Source organism: Notamacropus eugenii, chromosome 2 (genome assembly GCF_028372415.1).
Source record: "Notamacropus eugenii isolate mMacEug1 chromosome 2, mMacEug1.pri_v2, whole genome shotgun sequence".
NCBI classification, from domain to species: Eukaryota; Metazoa; Chordata; class Mammalia; order Diprotodontia; family Macropodidae; genus Notamacropus; species Notamacropus eugenii.
Window position 1 is genome coordinate 375,037,343 of NC_092873.1, and position 23,594 is coordinate 375,060,936.

Here is a 23,594-nt window from a genome sequence, read left to right on the forward strand (position 1 = left end):
CCCACCCCAAGGCTGTTTGAAGCCCACAGAAGACAGGCTCCCCTGCAGTATGCTCCAAATAAGAACCCTCCCCTTCCCATGCTCCCTCATGGGCTCTCCCAGGGAAGGCCCAGGTATGGAAGGAGTTAGAAAGCTGAAGCAGGAAGTGAAAAACTGAAGAGGAGAAGGTGTACCTGTGGCCTGAGGAAATCCAGGCAGGTTTGGGAAGGGCAACTTCTATATTTTTTAATTTTTCATCTTCTTCTTCCCTTTCCTTACTAGCTGTTCTGCCTTCCCTGGGTTCACCTCTTTCCCTTTATCTGTCTTGCCTGTTGACTTACATTCTATGACTCTCCATTCCAAGCCTCTTCATTACCCCTACCCCTCACCCCATGAGTCTTTCTTCCCATTGACAGAAAAGGAAAGAACAGAACAGACACCATCTGGTCTGGGGAAAGAGAAAAAATGACCACTTACATGTTCTTTTTGGGGGCTTTTCAGGGGGCAATTCCCTGTTATCCATAAAAACTCTGATTGTGTTGTTGAAAGGAAGCAAGGTGGCATACAGTGGCTAAGGTGCTAGATTTAAAATCAGAGTGATCTGAGTTCAAAGCTAGCCTTAGACACTAACCACCTGTGTGACCCTGGACCAGTCACAACCTCGAAGCTTCAATTTCCTCATTTGTAAAATGAGAATGACAATAACAAGACCCACCTTACAGATTTGTTGTGATTTTCAATGGAAGTGTTTTGCAAAACTGAAATGGATGTGTTAGCTGTGATGAGTGAGCTGCTGTTCCTCTCCTCTCTCTGCCTTCCCTTTCTCTTCCTCCTGACCCCGACCCCTCTCATCATGGTATGGGAGGAAAGAACTGCATTGCTGCTGGAAGGTAGAAGACTTGAATTGTGATCCAGATTCCACCTCTAAACAGCTATGTGACCTTGAATAAGTTCATTTTCCTGTGGACTTCAATTTCTTCTCCTATAAAATGATAGGTTTGGACTATAATTTCTAGGGTCCATTCCAACTCTAACATCCTAGGGTCCTTGAAATGGGGGTCAAGGACTATTATGGGAGTGGCATGGTCCCTGTGACATCTTTTGTATTTGAAAATGACCTTCTGATTGGCAATATATTCCATAATCAAGTTTGATTTTGTTTCACCAGCCCTTAGGACAGTGCCTGATACAGGATAATTAAGGGACTGAGTTTGAGTTTTTGAGTTTGATTGATTGAGATTGGTTAACTAGATTTTTCATTGAGTTAGATCATGGAGATTCTCTTGACAGTGAAATTTTCTAATTTTTTCTGTCAGTTTCTTTAGGTCTTGATGCTTTTTATGCTGTCACAAGGGTTTTGATAAAGTAGACATATCCTTAGCAAGGGATATCTTACATTCTTATCAACTAATACTTCAGTTAGATTGTTGCCCAGTTTAGAGCTGGGCAGGCTGGACCAGGCAGCCCAGGGTAGAGGCAGGGCACTGACAGGCTGACAGGGCAGGTAGGAGGAAAATCATAAAAAGTAAACATTAATCTTTCACAATATGGCTTGGGAGAAGGAGGAAGGGAAATCCAATAGATATGGTAGCCTGGGGTGTAGGAAACCCTAGCTGAAGTTGATCCACTCCAACAAGGCAAGGACTGGGGCAGGTTTGAGTTGGGCCAGGGGGGGGCATTATTAAGATTAGACACGTAATACTTGTAACAGGGAATAGTGGTAGTCAAGAACAGTGGTAAGGTGCTGAGGAAACGTTTATCTAAAAATATATATACACCTATACAGTATATTTGTGAAAATCCAGAGTCCAGACAGTCAAATGTGCAGTGATGAGAGGTCCCAAGCCCAGGGCTTCTCAGTCGAGGAAGACAGCCAGGAGGTAGGTCAGCAGAGGGGCCAGAAGCGTGGGCCAGGCTTGGGGCAATAGTATTCCCGCCCCGGAAGTAAAGATCTGGCGATTCCCTAGTGGCTGTGTTTTCCGGAAGTTGTCTATAATGGGCATCTTAGACTCATTCTCCTTATTATAGTACAGCATCCGGGAGAATTCCAAGATCTGTAAAGGACCAGAAATTCTGGTGACTTTACTATCTTTCCAATAGACACTTAGGTTCTCTAACTTTCTTTTGAAGTCCAACTCAAGCATCCCCTTCTATCAACAGCCTTTCCTGATCTGCCCCCCAGCTTCAAGTGACTACCCAAGGTTATCTTCTATTTATCTATTTGCTTTGCTTATACATGTATATATGCACATATATATTGTCTTTCACCCAACAGACTACAAGGTCCTTGAGGAAAGACACTATTTCTTTTTTGCCTTGGTAATTCTACAGCCTGAGAGAGTGCCTGGCTCGGAGTTGGTGTTTCATAAATATTGGTTGATTAATTCCTCTTCCAAATTTAGAGTCCTAATCTCTTTGACTGAGGTCTTAGTATCCATTTCTTGATGACTTCTTTGACCCCAACCCTTCCCCGATTAAGAGGGGTGGGAAAGATGAAAGTAAAAGTGATGGTCAACCTGGGGTGAATTACCGTCTCCCTGTTCCTTCAGCTTGCCCCACTCAGATGAAATTCAGCCCTCTCTCCTCCACCCCGCCCCCATTCTTCCTTTGTGTTACATGAGTAATTTCCATTGTCTTTATAGACAGGTAGTGACTACAAAGGGTCCCAGATATGACTCAGTTAAGACTGCATGGATATAACTTAGCATTTGAGCATGGTTGGAAGAAGGGAGCTATGGTAGGAGAGTCAAAGTACAGGGACATGTCCTTGCTTCTCTTGTTGGGGACTGGCTAGAGATCGTTAGCCTGCCTAGAGTCCCCCAAATAACAGTGTGGTGGCCAGCCTTCCATGGATGCTGAGCCTCTCTGAGCTAGCCTAGCCCTCAGATGACAGACATGTAGCCTGAATTCAGCAGAGGCCAAGCACTGCAGCTATAAAATCAAGGGCATAGACTCAGGATTTGCGAAGGACCCTCCCGACTCTAAATCTTATGGACTGTTTGTAGTATTCTCTGACTTCTATATGTTGAAATTTGGTTTTCCTAACTAAATTTCAAGTTCTTTGAAGCCAAGGTCTGTGCTATGTCCCTGTTTATCCCTAAAGCACATAACAGAGAGCTGGGCACAGAGTGGGCATACAATAAAAACTAATCAATTGGCCAACATGTTGATTCCATTCCTACCTTGCCTCAGGTCTCCCATTCAGCCCCACAGCCCCCTTGGAGACCTTGTCTAAGCCTGAAGATCCTCAAATTATTACCTGATCACTATGGAGATGGATAGGCTCATGAAACACAGTCCAGATGACCTTCTCTTGGCACTCAGGAGTAGTAAGGGAGCCCCAGTAGCGGTAGTAATTTTTCAACTTATCAACTTTTGGGATGAGATCAAAAAGACTGAATTCTTTTAGACCGACTTCATTGGCTAAAGGAGACAAAACAGATGAGGTTTGGGAGAATAGTCTCTGCTTCCCTCAGAATTATCCAAACCACATACACAAGCACATCCCCCAATGACCTTTCCCTTTCATTTCCTAGGTCTAGTCTTTTCATCTTGCCCATCACCTCTCTTCTTAAGGGCAATTCTCCTCTGCCACAGTCTCTGAGCCTTGATCCCCAATTCTCATCCTCAAACTTAACCTTTTACCTTAATCACAGATGATCAGAACCAGTCTTCCCTAAAGCTCCCTTGAGCTACCATTTTTTAGCAACTTAGATGAGGACAAGGTGGCTCAAACTTCAGGGTCCTGTTCCTTGGCTTCTCCCATCTGGTTCCTTCACTTCTATCCTCCCCCTGACCCAATGCATACACACTTATCCTCCTCCAGGCTCCTTTTCCCATCATCAATCCTCTCCCCACCCAGGTCCCTAGCTAGGGCATAGTAGGTGTTTGTCATGACTCACTCTGGTATGGGATGTTCCTCAGGTTCTCCACTAGATTGGCGAAGCCAGAATGGATTTGAGGTGAACTCTGCAAAGAGAGCCATCTTGTTCAGACACACTAGGAAGTGACCCTTGGCCAAGGGGAGGGGGCTGTTAAGGGGAAGGATAGAAGGAATCTTTGTGTTAGTTTTCTAGGCTCAGTCTCAGGGGCACCCCTTTGACTGATGAGTGAGCGAGATGCTATATGGTGTTCTGATTTATCAACAGGAGGAAGGTCTCCCTGTCCTGTGGTGGGTTTAACCCTTCTCCTCCCCACCCCCCATGCCTGTAGGACATGGAGAGGAGAGGGAGAGAGACAAATACCCCTAGAGGGGGACTGAGTGAGAGATCAAGAGAGACTGAGGGAGAAGGTCTGAGGGAGAAAGAGACAGATATTGCTACAATTCTAAGTCTGCTAGTGGCTGGAAGGGGAGAATAGAAAGGGGGGAAAGGCAGACTGACAGGTGGATAAGAATGGAAAGAGGATAGGAGAATGGAAAGGAGGTTCTAACCTTTATTAGGAATCCCAGAACAGCAATTTCATCATTGCCATTCTCACTGAGTGCTTCTGATACATTATGATACTTGTTCTTGATATGAACAATGTGCATCTGGGGCAAAAAACATGAGAGAAAGGGGTTAGAATGGGCACTTCTTAGGTCCTAGGTCTCCCCCAGAGCCCTTTCCTCAGGCTTTAGTGGTCTCTGAGTTCTAGCCTGAAGACTATAGGATCGTGGATTTAGAGGAAACTGATAAGGAAATGGAGGTCCGGAGAGATGATGTAAGTTATGAAATAATAAGATCATAGATTCAGAGCTAGGAGAGACATCAGAGGCTCTCATCTTGTTGTTGCTGTTGATCTGTCATTTTTGAAGAGGACCAGTGTCATCCTGGGATGGTGCCCACCCTCATTTTAGAAATGAGGACATTGAGGAAGCCTAGAGAAGTGAAATAACTTACCCCAAGGTCATGTAGGTGGTGATAGGTAGGATTTGAACTCAGGTCTTTTGGCCCCAAATCTAGTGCTCTTTCCACTGTACCATGAGTAAGGAGGTATATGGAGATCAAGATAGGGAGATGGGGGGGAATTACACAAGCTTGTATGAAGTGGGGTGAAAGGATTTTCATTATGGCCCCAAAAGGAAGATTGGAAAGGAAATAGGGGCAAAGAGTATGTCTCTGATATTGGGTCCTCATCCTAGGTCTGTTACTCATTAATCATGTGACTCTGGGCAAGTCAATTCCCCTCTCTGGGTCTCAATTTTCTCATATATATAAAAGAAAGGAGACAGCCTTCTAAGATCACTTTCAGCTTTCAGGTTTTATCATTCTATGATCTAAGCAAATCCCAGAGAACCCAGGTCCTACTTCAGGTTGGTTGGGAAACAAATAAAGGAATGGGATTGTGGCTCTCCAAACCTTGGAAGGATGAACCCCTCACCTCCATGGCATAGGACTTCCCATTGATAGTATGTTCAGAGCCCTTGTCCAAAGAGTTCGACCAGTGCAGATGGAACGCGACTGCCTTGTAAGTTTCATTCAGGCCACCTCCAGAGATCCTGATTGTGTCATCAAGTTGCACTTCCACTTGGTGGGACAAGAGTAGGGGAAAGAAAAGGATGAAGGTCGGTGGGGTCCTCTGGTCTCCACTACTCTAGGTGCTCCATGTACCACCTTAGAGTCATCATCCTGACCAAATTCTCTGTCCCTGCCCAGAACTTTTCCTTGTATTTTTTCCCCTTCACCTGAAGAATAGGTATTTGTCATTTCCCAGATTCAGCATGAAAAGCTCACCTTAACAAATACCGATGAGACAGAACCTCCCTGGCTCATCCTACATCTGAATTCAGCAAAAGCTAAAAGCAGATTGTCATTCACTTTTTCCAACCCATTTGATAAAATGCTTTACAAACAGGAGTTGCCAGAACATGGAGAGCATCCCACCCCAAGTGGGAACAGAGCAAATAATAATGAAGTGGAGTGAGATGGAAGAGTGTAGAGAAAGATGGAGTACAGTGGAATGGAACAAGATGGGGGGAAATGGAGTAGAGTGGTATGGAGTGGAATAAAGAAAGGTGGGAGAGAGTAGGGTAGAATAAGAAAGAAGGGAATATTGTAGAATGGAGTAAGATGAAATGGAATGGAACAGAATGGAGCCAAATGGAGTAGAGCAAGATGGAGTGGAATGGAGAAAGATGGAGGAGAGAGAAGTAGAGGGGAGTGCAAATAGATGCACTAGAGTAAGATAGAATAAGAAAGAAAAGAATGCGGTGAAATGGGGTCAGATGGAATGGAACAAAACAGGATGGAGGAGAAAGGGAATAGAGTGAGATGGTTGTGGAATCAATAAAGATGGAGTACACTAGACTGTAATAAGAAGAAATAGAATGCGGTGACGTGGACTTGAGGAAGTTGAAATGGAACTGAATAAGATGGAAGAGAACAGAGTAAGAAGGAAAGGAACAGAAGAGAATTCAGTGGAAACGACCAGTTCCTTTTTTCTCCCTCCCTTTCTGGATGGTTCCCAGGTACCAAGAGATTTTGACCTTGTTGGAGGGACAAAAGAGTCCTTCCCAATAACGCTGAGAAAAACTGACCTGTGTGCCCATTGTTTATAATGGATAGTGACTTCTTCTGGTCATAGTTGATGAACTGGAAAGGGATCAGTGTAGAGTTTAGAATGGTTTTGGTAGTGTCAATGTTAATTGGGGATTGTCGATTGTCTTGGCAGTTCCCAGTCCACTGGCTTGGTCCTGAAGGATTAGAAGGGAGAGAAGAAAAGGTGGGAAAAGAGAGATTGGTATCAGATCTCAGTTGTAGCAAAGGGGTTTGGGGTGGGGGAAGATTCCTCATTGATGAGTGTATCTTGTGTGATCCTATCTTTCACGTACAGGGGCCAGTACTGTGGTTTTTCGCTGGTTTACCTCCAGACTGCAAATGGTCTTCTTACTCATCTTTCTCTCCTAGAATTCTATATTTCCTTCAAGATGTAGCTCAAGCACCACTTTTTACACAAGTCTTTCCACATACCCCCAGCTCCTAGTACCCTCCTTCCCTAAACTACCTTGTTTTATTTATAGGTGGTGTCCCAGAAATCTAAGTGAATCTATAAGCTATAAGATTAACACTGCACTAAGACTTTTGGAAAACTCTGAATACATACACATTGTCTCCTCACTGGAATGTAAGTTGCTTGAGGGTAGGGAACTATTTCATTTTTTTTCTTTGTATCCCCAGGACTAAGAAGAGTTCCTGGCACCTAATTGATATTTAACATATGTTTACTGATTGATTAATGTAAAGCTAAGCCCATAATAACTACTACATAGATACTTAAGGGAATGCTATTTTCCTGTTGGATTAGTCTCCCAAGACTCCCACCTACTCCTTCCCCTATGAAATAGAGTTGACTAGAGATTAAAGCATCATAGAAATCATCTCGTTCAAATCCCTCATTTTACAGAGGAGAAAAAGAAGGTTCAAAGAAGAGAAGTTATTGGTCCTCCACACAGCTAGAGACTAACCAAACTGGGATAAGGACTCAAGGCTTCTGATTCCACCATCACTGTACTGAACTACCCCAAGTGGTGGCTGCATACTTTGAGAAGTGGGTTGTGTTATTCTTATTATATCCCTTCCATGAATGACAGTATTAATTACATTCTACCCTATCATCTCAACCCCCTTCAGATTTTACAACAGTGACCTCTGAGGGACTTGAGGGGTCTGTGTTTTGGAACTGGGGAGGGATGGCCTAGGTTATCCAGGTTGTTTTGTAGGATGAGGTATTTGTAAAATTATATGACTGAGAAGCTTAGTCATGGAGAAGAATTACGAAAATGCACCTCTCTCTGCCCTTTGCATAGGTGGGGGACTACAGATGTAGAAAACAGGATACATAGTCAGACTTGATTGATAGGTTTGCAGGTTTTACTAAACTGTTTTTCTTTCTTTTGGGGGGTGTGTCTTTGCTATAAGTCTTTGACTGAGCAGGTGCTGATATATTCAGAAATGAAAGTGATTTTTAAAAAAGACACCAATACATTTTATTTTTTTCTAAAAGATGAGAGTAGAAGATCCCTAAAGTTCTTTACAGATTTGACATTCTGTGAATCTGTGATTTTGCTTGACTTCCCTAAACCCCCACCCCTCCACCTCTCCCCAGGCCTAGCCCTATCTATGCTCCTGACACTCATAACCAGAGTTGGGGGTAGGAGGGTGGGGAAGGAAGGGAGGAAAAGTCCTCAGTGGAATACAGTCAACTCTCAATTTTCTGTTTGAAACAGTGGAGAATCCTCAAACTGCTTTCTGCTTGGTTTTTATAGTTTATCACTGGGTATTTTTGTTATCTTGTGCTTGCTTTGTTTTTATTTTAGTAGCTTTATCTCTTGGAAGAGAGAAAGGCCAGACATTATTGGCTGATTCAGAAAAGTCTCCATTCTCTGAGAGCCCCCTAAGTGGTTAGAGGAGTGGAATCATGAGCATGCTGAGAGAGATGGGGGAAAGGAGCCAGGGATTACATGTTGATGGGAGGTGACCCATCCAAAGATTCAAGAAGCCACACTTTCCAAAATACAGTAGCCAGCCTTTATGTAACACTTGAAGATTTGCAAAGCACTTCACAAATATTATTTCATTTGGTGCTATTAATACCTCCATTTTACAGATGAGAAAATGGAAGCAGACAGGTGAGATGAAATGCTCAGTTGCTGTGATCCCAGCTAGCCATACTGGATTATTAAAGGGTGAATAGGTTACCTGGGAAGGAGGGATGAGTTCTGAAGTCCCCAACTTACCTGTACATGATGTTATCTTGGCTTGGGATTCATAGCACCAGTGAGCTGGGAAAGAGAAGGAGACACAGTGTCAGTTAGAGGGAATGACTGAGTACAGGTTGGATGGAGTGGATGTGGGGAGAATGGGAAGTCTTCTATGATACTGAACTCTACATCTCTAATTGTTTCTCCTTTGAATCCTTTGCTGGCTCCTCATTCCTTAAGTATGAATGTCCATCAAAGTTCTGTCCTCGACCTTCTTCCTCCCTCATTGTACTGTCTCCCTTTGTGATTGCAATCATTCTCACTTCTATGCAAACAAAGCTCCAAATTGTGTCCCCTTGGGACTCCATCCCATAGCTCCAATTGACATCCTGGGCATTTCCAATTAGATTCCTACTAAAATCTCAAACTCATTATATCCAAAATGAAACTCATCATCTCCTCCAAACTTTCCTCTCTTCTAAACTTTCTTTATTTTCTATTGATGGGGCATCACTATCAGGGTAGCAACTTCAGAGGGATCTCTCCCCCTTCCTCCTCTCTTGCAGCCCAGCCCCCTTTCATATCCAGCCAGCTGTCAGTTTCACCTATATAATCTCTACCCTCCAATTCCCACTCCTATAACTATAGTCCAGCCCCTCAACTCTTCTTTCCCAGACTATTATAATAGCCTGCTTGGTCTCTTTGCCTCCCTGTTTTCACATTCATTCCTTGTCCAGCTCCTTGAGTGATGTTCTTTAGCCACTGTCCTGATCACAAAAATTTTCTACTCAAAAAACTTTAACTGACTTCCTCTTATCATTTACACAGTAAAACATACACTTCATTCCTGAGATCCTTGCTCCAATTAACATTCCATTCTTATCTGGTATTCTTCATATACTCGACATTCAGAGAAAGTAGATTATCCTTCACCTCAGTTCTCTTCCTGTCCTCTCCAGGTTCTGTGCCTTTTGCTCGCTCACATCATCCCATCGTCCCCTATTCTTGAAATGTATCTCCTTCTCCCTACTCCCCTCCCCGTCCCCACTATGGAAATTTCTCTTTCTGTAAGGTCCAACTCAGGTAGCACCTCCTACTACAGAATGCCTTTTCTGAACTCCTCCTCCCCACTTTGGTTGTAAACCCTTTGAGAATAGCGTTTATCTTAAGTTAGTAATGTTAGTTATTTAATATGTGTGGAATTGAAGTGAAAGTCGTAAATCAGAAAAGGGGTTGCCCTTTCTCTCTGAGATTAGGATAGAATTTGATCAGCTAGGAGGAGGATGGATGTATTGCCTGATGCTAGGAAGAATGCAGGTTGGGCTAGGTTGTTGTGGGGGTAGAAATGGAGATTTCGAGTCTCCTGAGAACTCTCCTGCCCCAATGCACTGATGGATAGATGTACTGATGCATGGACAGACCTTTATGGACCAGCCCCCTAGGTGCTGTCCCTCAGCTCCCAGAGGGCAAAGGAGGAAAAAGAAACAGAACAGATTCTAGTCCTATTGTCTCTTCCTGTCTCCTATCCCATCCTAAATAAAGATATATATATATGTATGTATATATTTGCTGCACATTAAGGACCTTCTGATCATGTGAGCCTCCCACCCCACCCCCATCCGCCAGCCAAGTCCCCTAGAACATTCAATTCTTTCTTTCTGCCATCAGGCTTACTCTGCTAAGGAGGATTAACTTTGCTGGGGCCTCCCCGTTCCTTAACAATCAGATTTGCTGGCTCAGCCATGTGAGTTTATTTGAGATGATGGAAGTCCCTCGAGTTGCTCCCTGCTCCCTTCCCTGCCTTCCCCCGACTGTGTTATTAAAGTAAATTCTTGGCCAAGCTCTCCTCCCTATGATGCCAAGTCAACTCTCACCTCTTACCCTCCCCAGAGCTACTGCTTCATTCTCTGAGCCTTCCCAGCTCTGTGTCTATGATCCTATGGTGGGTCTTCCCTGATAGATCTACACACCTGTGAATCATTGGGAGTGGGTAGAAAATTGGGCTGGTTCAGAAAGCAGAGACTTCTATTAAAAAAACTCTCCTCTACCTCTCTTCTCAGGGCCTGGGCCTGACCTGTTTCCAGGTTCATGTTCATCTTTCTGTACCTCAGTAAAGGCTGGGAAGAGGGTGTTAGATGCTTGTATGGCAAGGTCATGGGAAGATGATTTCATGTAACATGACCTTGAGTCTGGGTTAGTTTCTCTACTGCAAAGTCAGGAGGACCATTTCTTCTGGAAATCAGAAGGGATGGAGGATGGGGAATGCATGGGAAAGAAAAGGTCCTCTGGACCCCTAAGAGCAATGCATCCCTCCAGGGCAGCAGAAAGAGTACCAAAGAGGAAGAGTCTTGGCCTATGGTGGTGGTACTTAATGGACCAGACTACTTGGACACCAGGATTCCTGGCTTAGCTGGGGAAGGGAAAGGTTAGCTCAGTGGTGTAGGCTGGAAGTCTCAGCCTCACCCAGGTCACGGTGGCTATAGAGGTGATGGTGAGGAGGGTTGCTTTCCCCAGATCTGACTGAGCCTTTTCCCAGGAAACTGAGTCATAGGATTCAGAACTTTGGGGACTTCTCTTCAACTCCATGCCTGGAAAAGGCACCAGGGTTGGTCATGTGCTCTGTCATCCTTTGGGGATAGTACATTCTGGTAGGGAGCTATGACTCAGAAACTCTGAGGTTCCTCAGTGCACATGGAGCACACTACTGGTGCTAAAACCCTTCTCCTGCCGTGGGGGTCTCTCATTTTCTTTGACCCTTGGGTCTGAGACCCTCCAGATGTCCAGATGGCAGCCTCTTTTTTCCCACCTTCACTCCCTCCCCCAATAGCACATATCCTAGTAGTCTACTTTGGGAAAGGAAACAGCTGTGAAAACTTTTCCACATCTATTCTGCAAACAGATGTTTTCTCCTCTGCCTGTTGTCAGTTGATATAGAATCATTTATTAAGATTTAGAATTGGAAGGCATCTTAGAAAACATTTCATTCAATCCCTTCATCTTAGAGGTGAGGAAACTGAGGCCCAAAGCAATAAAGTGGCAGAGACTCCAAATCCTTCGCTTTTCTTGCTTAACCGCTTTTCTTTATTACAGGAGATTATTCAGGAGTGTTTGTGGGATATAGTGGGAAACTATTGTGGTACAGAGACAAAGGGAGTCAATAAAACAGTAAACAGAAAAAGAAAAGTAAGAAAGTGGGACCTCACCCCTCCTCTTCCAAGGCAACCAGACTGATCATGTCTAGGGAAGAACTGGGAGCTACACATCACTTCCCATCTCATGCCCTCACTAGGAATTCGCTCTCCCCAGGCTCTTCTGGTCTTTAGCCATGACCTCTGCTCTGTTCTTAATCTTAGTGACTTTTGAACTGTTGTATGCTTTTACCTACTCTTCTCAAAAGGAAGTAAGCCAGGGAAACAATAGTGTTGAAAGAGGCCAGGACCTTGAGTGTGGGGTGTGGAGTGAAGAGGGGTGTGGAGAATGCGGGGGAACAGTTAAGGTTCTAGTAGTTGGTGAGAGGTGACAACTCTGAGTGTCAGATGAAGGACAACAGTGCCCTCAGCATCAACATGCACCAGTTTAGTCTCTCTTACATTTTGCTGTCTCTGAACCCCAACCTTGCCAAAATCCCACCCCCCTCATCCCACGAGATGCATTCAAGGCCAGTTCCAGAGCTGCTGTCCTTCTATTTCTTGTCCCCAGGCATTTGTATATATGCCCCAAGAAGGGATGGGATCAGAAGTAAGGGGTACCCTTTCGTCATTACAACCCCACTCCAGAGGCCTCTCAGCTCACACAGCATGTGCCACATGCTGATTGAGAGCAAAGAAAAGAAGTGCCCCTGTGGACCTTGCCCATCAACTCCTCCCCACCTTCATTCCTTCCCCCAGGGTTTCTGAACTCCAACTCAGCAAAGCCCATGTTTCTGAGCAAAGTCTCAGCCTCTCGTGGACAGGGGTCTGGACACAGAATAGAATGAGCCCCATCTATAGAGCCATTCGTCTCTTTCCTCCATCTACACCAACATAGGGAGGGGAACAATTTGGCCTATCTCCAGCCTTCAACTTGTTTCCTCCACAAATTGAGTTTATTGGGCGGAAGGGTCATGAGACTTTTGAGGAGAAGTGTGAATAAGAAGGGAGTAACACCAAAAACAGCTGTGCAGATATCCAACCTGAACCCTGAAACCTGAAGCCCTGGAGTTAGTGAAAAGTGATAACTTTGGTGTTGGTGAGTCATTGAGAGGAAAGAGGCTAGATATTTGGGAGGGAGGGAGAAGGTTTGAATTGTACTAATGGAACTCGGTTCTCTGAGATGCAGGCAAAAGTTCTATCTTGTGTAGGAGTATGTATGTGAGTATGTGTGGATGTTGGAATGTGTGTATTGTGGGACTGAGTGGAAGGATGGGGAAAAAGGGAAAAGAAGTGAGAAAGAGGGCCTCCTAAAGCCCTTGTGCCACAACCCACAAGGAAGAGAGGGCAGAGAGATGCTAGATCACTGGTTGATGCCTACCCCAATACCATCTTCCCTCCTAGCTATACTAATCCTGTTCCTCTCAGTCCTAATTCTCCCTCCACCCTTGTCCTATACCCACCACCCTTTGTATCAAAGGAAGAATGAGTGAGGTGAGAGGAGGTGCTAGTTTAGTGATACCTCTAGCATCTAACCACTCAACAACCAGGAGAAAGATCCCCATCCCCAATCTCCATTCCATTTCCCAAAAGACAGTGATGGAGAACTACAAGTGGGGGAACCTTATGGAAAGATTTAAAAGAAAACGTTGGTCAGAATTCCCAGTAATAAAACTCCCGTATCATATATGGGGAGACAGCTCCTGTGAGGTAAAAAGTACCAGTACTGATTCCCTTTTTACAAGTGAAGTAAGTGAGGTTCAGAAATTTGTCCAAGGTCACAGAACTAGCAACTGGCAGAGGTGGCACTCTGAATTCTTCTGTCTCCAATTCTGGTGTTCTTTCCACTATATATCGCTACCTGGAAACCTTAACCTTCCTGGAAAGACTATTGGGGAGGGGGCAGGAGAAGGTAAGGACTGCCTGCAGGTGAAAGAGCCAGTGAGACCTGTTTTCCTGAAGTTTTCTCTTCAGGAGAAACGTGTACAGCAGGCAAGAGTTGGGGAGATAGGGTCGGACAAGGGCCTACTGAGGGCACGGGATAATACCCCTTCTGGGCCCCCCAGCTGTGTGGATCCTGGCTTCTTATCAAATATTAACACCCTCCCCCTCAACCTGATAATTAAGAACCTTGCCTCGCTATTAATCTTTAAACGAAAATCACTCCGGCTGGAAAGACCGGCTGAGCCAGGACCTCTGAGTTCCTGGGACTGCACCTCCCCCTTTCTCCTCCCCCCCCCCATCCCCGCCCCTTACACTCCCCTCTCAGAGTAGTGGCGCGGCAGGTAGCGGAGCTCAGCTGTCCTTCAGGAGACACCCCTCCCCCCGATAGGAGAGCCCCAGGTCAGTACCGGGAAGGGCACATTGCCAGGGGAACTCGCAACTCAAACGTGGAGGGTTCACTCTCTCCCTCCAGGAGACCCGTCAGACCAACCTCGTATCCTAGAGAACCTGTCACACCCAGGAGAGTAGTGGCATCGAGACCCAACACGAACTCTGCCCGTATCAGCAGATCCTGGGAAAAGCAGGGTTGCAGGGGTAGCAAGCACGGACAGGGAGAGCTGCAAAGGCGCGAAGGCTGGATGCCTGCGACTTAAGAAACTTATTTTCTCCTCTGGATCTGTTTTCTCTCTGCGCGGGTCTGGTCCCATTGTTTTCTCTGTATCTCTGTCTTTATCTCTCTGTCTCTGTCAGTATCTGTTTCTGCCTGATTTTCCACTGTCTCTCTTTTCTGTGCCTCTGTCTCCCTCTCTTCTCTGTCTTTTTCTCTGCCTCCAACTTTGTTTCTGTCTACATTTTTGTTCTCTCTCTCTCTCTCTCTGTCTCTCTGTCTCTCTCTCTGTCTCTGTCTCTCTGTCTCTGTCTCTGTGTCTCTGTCTCTCTCTCTGTCTCTCTGTCTCTGTCTCTCTGTCTCTGTCTCTCTCTCTCTCTGTCTGTCTGTCTGTCTCTCTCCTCCATCTCAAGTTTTGTTTTTTCTGTCTTTGTCTCCCTTATTTCTTTTTGTCTGTCACTTCTTTGTCTCGGTCTATTTCTCTTTATCTGTTGTCTTTGTCTCTTTACACTCCATTTCTTTCTGTCTCTTTCCATTTTCTCTGTATCTCTCTCAGTATCTCTCACCGCCAATATATCCTTTCTAGGATATTTCTTTTCTGTCCCTAACGGTATGTTGTTTTCTGTCTCAGTTTTCTCTGCCCATGACTATCTTGTCTCTTGAAGTTTTTCCCTTCTCTCTTCCTCTCTCTCCACCTGTTGTTTTCTGTTTCTCTCTCTTTTATCTGATTGCCCATTTCTATCTCTGTCTTCTGTCTCTCGGTATCTATCTCTCTATTTTCTACCTTTCTATATGCCTCCCTTTATTCTTACCTCTCCTGAGCTCCCGAGTCAGTGAACTCTTCTCACCCACCTATCCAGCTGACTGGGCAAAGGATTCTGTCCCTGGAATAGATCCGGAATGAGGATGGGGATCCAGACTGGGGTGAGGGTTGAGGGGGAAGAAATCACCTGGGGCTACTGGCTGGGCCAACGTGAGGGCCAGCAGCATTAGGAACGAGATCATCTCCTGCTACTCAGCTGTCGGTTCGTTTGTCTGTCAGTCCGCTTGGCTCCGTGTCTGTCCTGCGGTCATGTTTCTGTCCCAGGGTTTTTATAGAGGAACACCGAGGCAGGGCCGGATAGCCAGGAGAGCTGGACCCCGTAGTCAGGCTCCTCCCCCTCCTCTCTTCTTCCCTCCCTTCCCCACCCCTCCTGGAATCCTTCCTTTCCTCTCTTCGATTTTCTACCCCCTCCCCAGTTCTTTTCTTTCTCTCTTCTTCCTCCCTTCCGCTATTCTCTCTTCCATCCTTCCCCATTTGTTCTCCCTCTCTTTCATCGCTCTCACTCTTTCTCCTCTTCCCTCTTCTCCCTTGCTAGTCTTCATTTCAGTCGGTCATGCAGTCAATAAACATTTATAAAGCGCTTATTAAGTGCCAGACCCTGTGCTATAAGAGATACAAAGCATGGCAAAAGAGATCCCCTGAACTCCAGGAGCTCACGATCTTTCCCTCTCTTCCCCTTTTCTTCTCCTATGCAAATTTTCATCAATCTTTGCCTGCCCCCCGCCCCCATCCCCACTCTGGTCACTTTCTCTGATGGATGCCCATTGGAGAGGCAGGGATGGTCTGACTGGGGGTGCCCTGACCTCTTGGGGGCAGAGGAAGGAGGAGGATGAGAGGGAGGGCTTAGGAACTGGCCCTAAAAGACCATTTGACTTTCCTATTAATGAATTCCGAGCTAATCAGCTCCTAGAAGGAGGAACTGGGAGCAGGGTATCCCGAGAGGAAGGATACACACACCCAGCCTGCACAACCAGTTAACACTTAGTCCTTTATCAATTGACTCCTCCTGATCATTCTGATCCTGGAAAGAAAGGATTGGAGTGGGACTCAAATTTACACCCAGAATCCTGGTCTCCAGAGTTACATAACAAAACCCTTTTTAAAGGGTCCCAGAATCTTGAGAATTTCCCCTTTCTTCTAAAACCCTCCAACCCCACCCGCTTCGATGCTATCTGCCTAGACTCTAGCGCTGACCATTAGGCTTCTAGCTCGCCTTCGAAGCGGAGGAAGTCTACTCAAGCTTAAAACTAAGAGGATGGACCCGAAGGTCCCTAAAATAATGATCTTGCCCTCCTCCTCTTTCTCTCTCTCCTTCTCCTCCTTATCGGAGAGACTTAGGGGTCAGGATGTGGTGCCTCCCCATTTCAGCCTTTGGAACTGTGTCCTAGGTGGGATGTAGGGTGGAGAGCAAACTGCCCATAGTGACCTGTCGAACTGGTCGGAGGGAATGGTGGTCAAGAATATTGAGAACAAAGGACACTTCTGGTACTAACAGGAGTAGGAGAATGGCCTTCGGGGTGTAGGAGCTGGTTGTTTCTTCCTAAACTTGGAGCTCAATCTTTTTTCTCTCTCTCTTCTTCAGTCTCTTTACCTGTCCTTGTGTCTGTGTCTCAGTTTGTGCTTCAATCTCTTTGTTTATCTCTACCTGTTTCTACCCCAGCTTCTGTCTCCTCCTTGTCTTTTTCTTGGTTTCTGACTCAGTGTCAGTCTGTATATCTTTTTTTAATTTAATTTTTAGAATTTATTTATTTTTAATTTTCAACATTCACTTTTATAAGATTTTGAGTTCTAAAATTTTCTCCCTTCCCTCTCCTCCCCCCTCCCCAAGATGGTCTGGAATCTGATATAGGTTATAGATGTACAATCATATTAAAAATATTTCCACATTAGTCATGTTGTGAGAAAAGAATCAAAACAAAACTGAAAAACCAGGAGAAAGAAAAAAAAATAGTATGCTCCGATCTGCATTTAGACTCCATAGTTCTTTCCCTAGATGTGGATAGCATTTTTCATCATGCATCTTTTGGAATTTTCTTAAATCGTTACATTTCTGAGAAGAGCTATGTCTGTCAAAGTTGATCATCGAATAACGTTTCTGTTTCTGTGTACAATGTTCTCCTGATTTGGCTCACTTAGTTTTGACTCACATCAGTTCATGTGAGTCTTTCCAGGTTTTTCTGAAGTCAGTCTGCTCATCATTTCTCATGGAACAATAGTATTCCACTATATTCATATACTACAACTTGTTCAGCCAGTCCCCAATTGATGGGCATCCCCTCAGTTTCCAATTTTTTGCCTCCACAAAAAGAGCTGCTATAAATATTTTTGTTCATGTGAGTCCTTTTCCCCTTTTTTATGATCTCTTTGGGATATAGTCAGTCTGTAAGACACAGTCTTACTCTGTTTCTGAGTCTCTGTCTTTATCTTGCAGTCTCTGTCACTCAGTTTTAGCCTCTAGCTATCAGTGACAGCTTCAGATTTGAAGTTTTCCATTGGATGGATGATAAGGGCACTCTTTGAAAACCAGGTAAAGATGCCTTTCCTTTCCACCATCCAGGGCCTCCTCATTTCTGGGTGGGAGATATGAGGTCAAGAATGTTGAGAACAAAGGACACTTCTGGTACTAACAGGAGTAGGGCCAGATCAGACTTTCCATTCCTAGAAGACCATGTGAAGAAGGGAAATTTAAATGGGGGATCAGAAGCAGCTGGAGAAGTCCTTCGGAGGTTTCTTACAGCCTTCCTAATCTCTCCAGAGCCACTGTCCTTCAGGATCCCCCTAGGACCCTCTCCCAAGAGACCCCAGAGGTGATGGAAACAGTGTGGGAAGTGAGGAGATCTTTAGACAAAGGAAGAGGAAAACCATTTGGGGAAATAAAACTTGTGGAACAGGGGAGGATGCAACTGGGGGGAAGGTGTCAGATTTTCTTTCCCTCAAATCTCAAAAGACCCCATCTCCTGGATGCCAAATGCACATACTGCAATGATATTGTGAGGAAGGGGGCCTCTAGAATCTGGAATCCTCTAGTGCTGGACAGAGACTGCATATGCAATTCTTTGTTCCTCTCCCCATTCCCAAAATACTCACTTTTACTGGACTGGGAGTCTACTAATTTGGGAAAGGGAGGGGCAGAGAGGACAGGGTGAGTCTGTGAGGGGAGAATTTGGCAGTCCAGACATACTTAGTACAATTCAGGGCCTTGCCAGATAAACTTTGGACAACTTCATCCCACCACCTAACCCTCAGGGGATACCCATTTTCTGATAGCCCTTTACAATCCTGGCATAGAACTCTTCCATACCCCTCCCAAGCCTGAGAAGTGAACTTCTCTGAACCATATGGGTAAGGTGGGGGAATCTGACTTGTTGAATTCCTCTCCCCCCCACAACAATGCAGACTGGAACTCCAGGCGGAGATGACTCCCTCTACAAACCTTCCTTGTTCCAAGGATACACCCCTCCCCCACCACTCAATGAACACGGGCACATAAATAGCCCTTACAGTCCAGTAACCCCTGGCCCAGGATCACACAACTCTATGAAATCACTTTCATCCTCCCAGACTTGTTGAAGAAGGAGCATCTATATAGGTCCCCCACCCCACCCCTTGTACCACATCCCCCTCCACTTCTGGTTTCTCTGACCTCACCAAGCCCAAAGCCACTGGGGTTATTTATGACCCTGTAGCTAGACAGACTCAGAAGTCTTAGAAGACCGGCTTTGGAGTCAGAGCACCTGGATTCAAAATTTGGTTCTGCCATTTACTACCTCTGTGATCTTGGGGAAATCACATCCACTCTATGAGCCTCATCTGTAAGGTGAAGGGGATTGTGCTAAATGACATAAGGCTCCTTCTTACTCTAAATCTTTGATCCTATGTTTCTCTGTGTTACAGTGAGACAGGAGAGAAGAAGAACAGAGGGAGGGGGTCTCAAAGCTAACGACTTTTGCTCTCTTCTCAGTGAGCTTTCAAGGATGCTGCTCAGGGGAGCTTCGGCTGCTAAGCTGGGTGACAGCTGAAACACACCAGATCGCAAAGGAGCTACAGACGCAGCTTGAAGAGAGAGAAGAAGAAGTTTCTAGTCTTTAAGACTGCAATTGAGAACTCCAGTGGCTGCTGAACAAACTCCTTCATTAAGTTTCATGCTGTTGAAGAGGAATTTGCACATATATGAGTGTTCAAAAGTCTCATGAAAACAGGCCATTGGTTTTATCCAGTTACCAAATCTACAAGGTCAAGAATGATGAACTGGTCTATTTTTAATGCACTATTTTGACTAGTGGCCCTTTTTTTCTTTTATATGGGTACATTATATCCACCATATGAGCAGATATTAAAATTTGGGACAATAAAGAAAATGTGATCTTGAATAAGAATTATTAATGTCTCTGATACATGTCCACAGATTATTTCATTGTACATCAGTGATCTTCAAGTACTATTCCCTGAACTTACATAGAAATGCAACAGAACTTTCTCTGGGTCTCAGTTTCCTACAATTTAACTTTTCCATTTGTAAAGGATTAAGAACATTCCTTAGAAGAACATGTTGGAGAGCTCATCTTTACCTTTTGGCTGGGGAAGTCAGGAGGTTCACTTCATAGATTTAGAATTGATCTAGTTAACCCTTCCATTTTCATGAAGAAATTAAGCAACTTGTTTAATTTCCTACAAATGGTAAGCAGTAATGCTAGATTTATCTGGTTTTTGAATTCACTGCTCTCCCCACATTGCCTCTTCCCATCAGATAGCTGTGTATTGATGTGTTAATCCAGCAGGTGGGTACCCTGCAGGGACCTATATACCTTTTAGCATTAATTATCTCTACACCTGATTGGTTTCTTTTTAGTTGCCAAATGAAATTGTGGAAATTTTCATGTGTAACAGAATAAGGCTTTGTGAACTGTCATTTGTGAACCAACACTTCATCATCTCTATCCTGTCTGCTGAGATGGTGTGATAGGACTTTTCATATTTCTTTCTACTCACAACACAGAATAGGTCCAGGCCCCTCCCCTTCTCCTGAACCATGAATTTTTATTGTTGTTTTTTTATCCAACTCGTTGTGACTCCCATTTGGGGTTTTCTTGGCAAAGATACTGGAATGGTTTGCCATTTTCTTTTCCAGCTCATTTTACTGATAAGGAAACTGAGGCCAACAGAGTTAAGTGACTTACCCAAAGTTATACAGCTAGTAAGTGTCCGAAGTCAAATTTGAACTTGGATCTTCCTGATTCTAGGCCTAGTACTCTATTCACTGTGCCAACTAGTTGACCCTGTACACCATGGATTAACTTTCCCTAAAAGGAGGCAAGGGGCACAGTGGATAGAGTGCTCAGCCTGAAGTCAGAAACACTGATTTCAAATCTGGCCTCAGACACTGACTAGCTATATGACTCTGGGCAAGTCATTTAACTCAGTTTGCCTCAGTTTCCTCATCTATAAAATGAACTGGAGAAAGAAATGGCAATCTCCAATGTCTTTGACAAGAAAACCTCAAATGAGATTATGAAGCGTTGGGCACAACTGAAAATGATTCAACAACAATCCAGTAAGTACTGTGAAGTCAACGGGCATGCATGCACAGTTTAATACCTTTTGGGGGTACAGTTGCACAACTGAACCACAACAACAAAAGGAAGTAAACCTGTGCCCTGGACCTGACTGGCCCCAGCTTTGCTGGCACAACCTCCTGGCCACCTTAAGAGTATACAGAGTTCTAGTTGTATTTAGTCTAGGCCTTGTGGACTTGGTGGATTTCTGAAAAGCATGCCAATGACCATGTCCTTCCCCATCTTCTGTCCTGATGATCAGATTCATTTCTCTTCAGGCAGGTATCCAGAGAAGCTAAGGGCCGCTGGATCCTTGTTGCATGTCCCTGCTGTGTTAGGGCAAAGGAAACCTGCTTTTTTAAACTGTTCAGTGACTCAGGTGCCTCATTTTGTCTCAATATCAAACCCTAAACTAAGAGTGCTGGCATTAGATAGATCCACCTTCAATAAACGGGATAGTGAGTTTTGGTTTCATCTCATTGGGTCTATCACAGAACTGTCAGGCAGACATGGTGCCAGAATACCCATAAAATAAGGCATAAGATGTCATATGTACGCTAGTGGAAAACATCAGGGGATCTCAACTTGTACCTGCGCCGTACCTGTGCCACCATCCCTGACAAGTTGATACATTATTGCCATATTAGAAACCCCTTTTATTGTTCTTCTTGCCTTACCAGGGGCAGCTAGGTGGCATAGTGTATAGAGAATAGGGTCTAGAGTCAGGAAGACCTGAGCTCAATCTGGTCACAGATACTTACTAGCTGTGTGACCCTGGGCAAGTCACTTAACCCTGTTGGCCTCAGTTTCCTCATCTGGAAAATGAGCTGGAGAAGGAAATGGTGAACTGGTCCAGTGTCTTCACCAAGAAAACCCCAAATGCGGTCATGAATAACTGAACACAACTGAATAATGACTGTCTTACCAGAAATCCATTTATTAAATTTTCAATATGCAAAGGAACAATCCTATCTATAATTTCCACCCATTGAATATAGAATATAGAATATAAGCTCTCTGAAGGCAAGGATTGTCTCATTTGAGTATTTGCAGGAGCTTAATAAATCATTGCTGTTTGATTATCTGGGTCCAGAACAAATAAAGCTGTTCTCCACATGCCAGTCATTCAGGTATATGAAGTACCTAGGTTGCTTAGTGGATAAAGTGCTGGGCTTGAAATTAGGAAGACAAATCTTTGCCACTTGTTAGCTCTATAATCCTGGGAAAGTCACTTAACCTGCTTGTCCCACCTATAATAGCACCCACCTCCCAGAGTTGTTGTGAGGATAAAATGAGATATATGTAAAGTGACTTGCAAACCTTTATAAATGTTAGTTATTACAACTTAATAATTAAAAAGCTCTGGATTTGGAGGGGAAAAATGCTACCCACTACTGTAATCCGGAGGTTGCATGGGCTCAGGTCCCCAAAATGAGGCATTTCCAGGAGGTCCCTCTGCAGCTAAGAATTTATCCCAATCCTCTATACAAATGCCAATGACGTGGCCAAATATAACTTAATAATAAAGAGCTCTGGACGCAGAGAGGGAAAAAGTTAACTGATGTAGCCTGGAGGCAGCTTGACCTCAGTTCTCCAAATAAGGCATTTCTAGGAGGTCTGTCTGCTAGGGGGAATTTATCCGGGTTTTCTATACAAATGCCAATGAAGGGGCCAAAGTAAGAGTGAATTTCTCCACCTCTTCCCTTCCCCCAATCTCCAAAGCCAGGGTGTGTTTTCCCCACCCCCGACCCCTCCAGTGGCCGTTCCTCTTCACCAATGAACAATGAGATTTAGAGGGATTAGGGTGGCCCTCGGTTTCCTATCTCTCCCATGAGAAATCTGCCCTCTGTAAACCAGGAAGGCTCAGGGACCTTTGTCAGGAGCCTGAGGGGGTTTGTTCCGGATCTTTGGCCCAACATCAAAGCTTCCTTCCATTGAACTGATCCACACAGGGAGCCTCACTCCTGAATGAGGGAAGAGAAGGGGCAGCCCCCCTGAATTGGGTTTCTCCTGTGTGCCTCAGATTTACTCCTCCTTACTAACAGCTCCCCTAAATGCGTGCATGAAGAAGGGATAAACCTTCCCAGTTTCTTTTCTTTTGTATTTCAGGTTAAGGGGGGGGATAGAGGTGGGGGAAAATTACAAAACTCTAGACCAAAATAACATTATCAGAACCCCTGGGGGGTTGGAAATATTCTGGGGAGATTATGTGGGGCAAAACTCTCCCATAACCTTGACTCTGCATTGCCTGAGAAGAGGGTAGCCACCCTCTGACTTCACATCAGAGTTCACCCAGTTCCTCTATCCATATTTCCAGGAAAATGACCCTTAGCTCTTAGGTGGGTCACTCTATGCGTTTTTATTTTATTTACCACTCTTATCTCTGAACTCTCATCTCATTTCTTGTTCCTAGTCATTAAGAGTCACCTGACTCTTTCTTCCCTATCTCTAGATCTTGCCCTGAGGACATCAGATTCTGACCTCTAGGTATAATTACTGCAGGGCTGGGCTGGTACCCATCTAGGTGATATACAGCTACCTCACTCATAAAATTGTAGACAGTGTAAATTAGAAAGTGTCAAACCCATGAGTCATGGAGGGAGAAATAGATTCTGTTTCCATTTGTGTTAAGGTTGTCAGGTTAGAGGTGTCATCCTTAAGCAGAGGGACCCACTTGAGACTAGAGGCAGATGGATGAGATTTGGGGAGGTTCCCAGTCTTCTGTGATTTTCCCCTTCCCTAACCCTTGCTTTCCACACCTTTGGGTGCCCATTCCCCCTTCTCTTCTTTATTTTTTCTGTTCGGGGGGGGATGATAGAAGGGAGGGCATGGGGAGGAGAGTGCAATTCGAGGTCGACACTCATGGGGAGGGATAGGATCA

At 44.7% G+C, this 23,594-nt stretch overlaps 1 protein-coding gene and 1 long non-coding RNA gene across 2 annotated transcripts; one reads left to right on the forward strand and one right to left on the reverse strand.

Moving 5' to 3' along the window:
* Nucleotides 1–1,716: 1,716 nt before the first annotated feature.
* CA4 (carbonic anhydrase 4) lies at nucleotides 1,717–15,450 on the reverse strand. The gene is made up of 8 exons (XM_072646924.1): nucleotides 15,289–15,450; nucleotides 8,696–8,740; nucleotides 6,497–6,652; nucleotides 5,341–5,486; nucleotides 4,412–4,510; nucleotides 3,882–3,948; nucleotides 3,239–3,402; nucleotides 1,717–2,033 (listed from the first exon to the last, which is right to left on the reverse strand). The coding sequence occupies exons 1-8, from the start codon at nucleotides 15,341–15,343 to the stop codon at nucleotides 1,836–1,838; spliced, it is 930 nt and encodes a 309-aa protein (XP_072503025.1). The 5' UTR covers nucleotides 15,344–15,450; the 3' UTR covers nucleotides 1,717–1,835.
* LOC140528779 (uncharacterized) lies at nucleotides 12,556–19,537 on the forward strand. Its single transcript, XR_011975295.1, has 2 exons — nucleotides 12,556–12,886; nucleotides 19,123–19,537. It is a non-coding gene; the product is annotated as an uncharacterized lncRNA (long non-coding RNA).
* Nucleotides 19,538–23,594: the final 4,057 nt, after the last annotated feature.

What these genes read in the sequence shown, in the direction of transcription:
- CA4 (XM_072646924.1), bottom strand. Translation starts at nt 15,343, where the DNA reads ATGATCTCGTTCCTAATGCTGCTGGCCCTCACGTTGGCCCAGCCAGTA. An exon ending in TATAAACAATGGGCACACAG is followed by an intron (nt 5,487 to 6,496) that starts GTCAGTTTTTCT and finishes TGTCCCACCAAG; the next exon opens with TGGAAGTGCAACTTGATGAC. An exon ending in GAGGAACATCCCATACCAGA is followed by an intron (nt 3,403 to 3,881) that starts GTGAGTCATGAC and finishes TGTCTCCTTTAG; the next exon opens with CCAATGAAGTCGGTCTAAAA.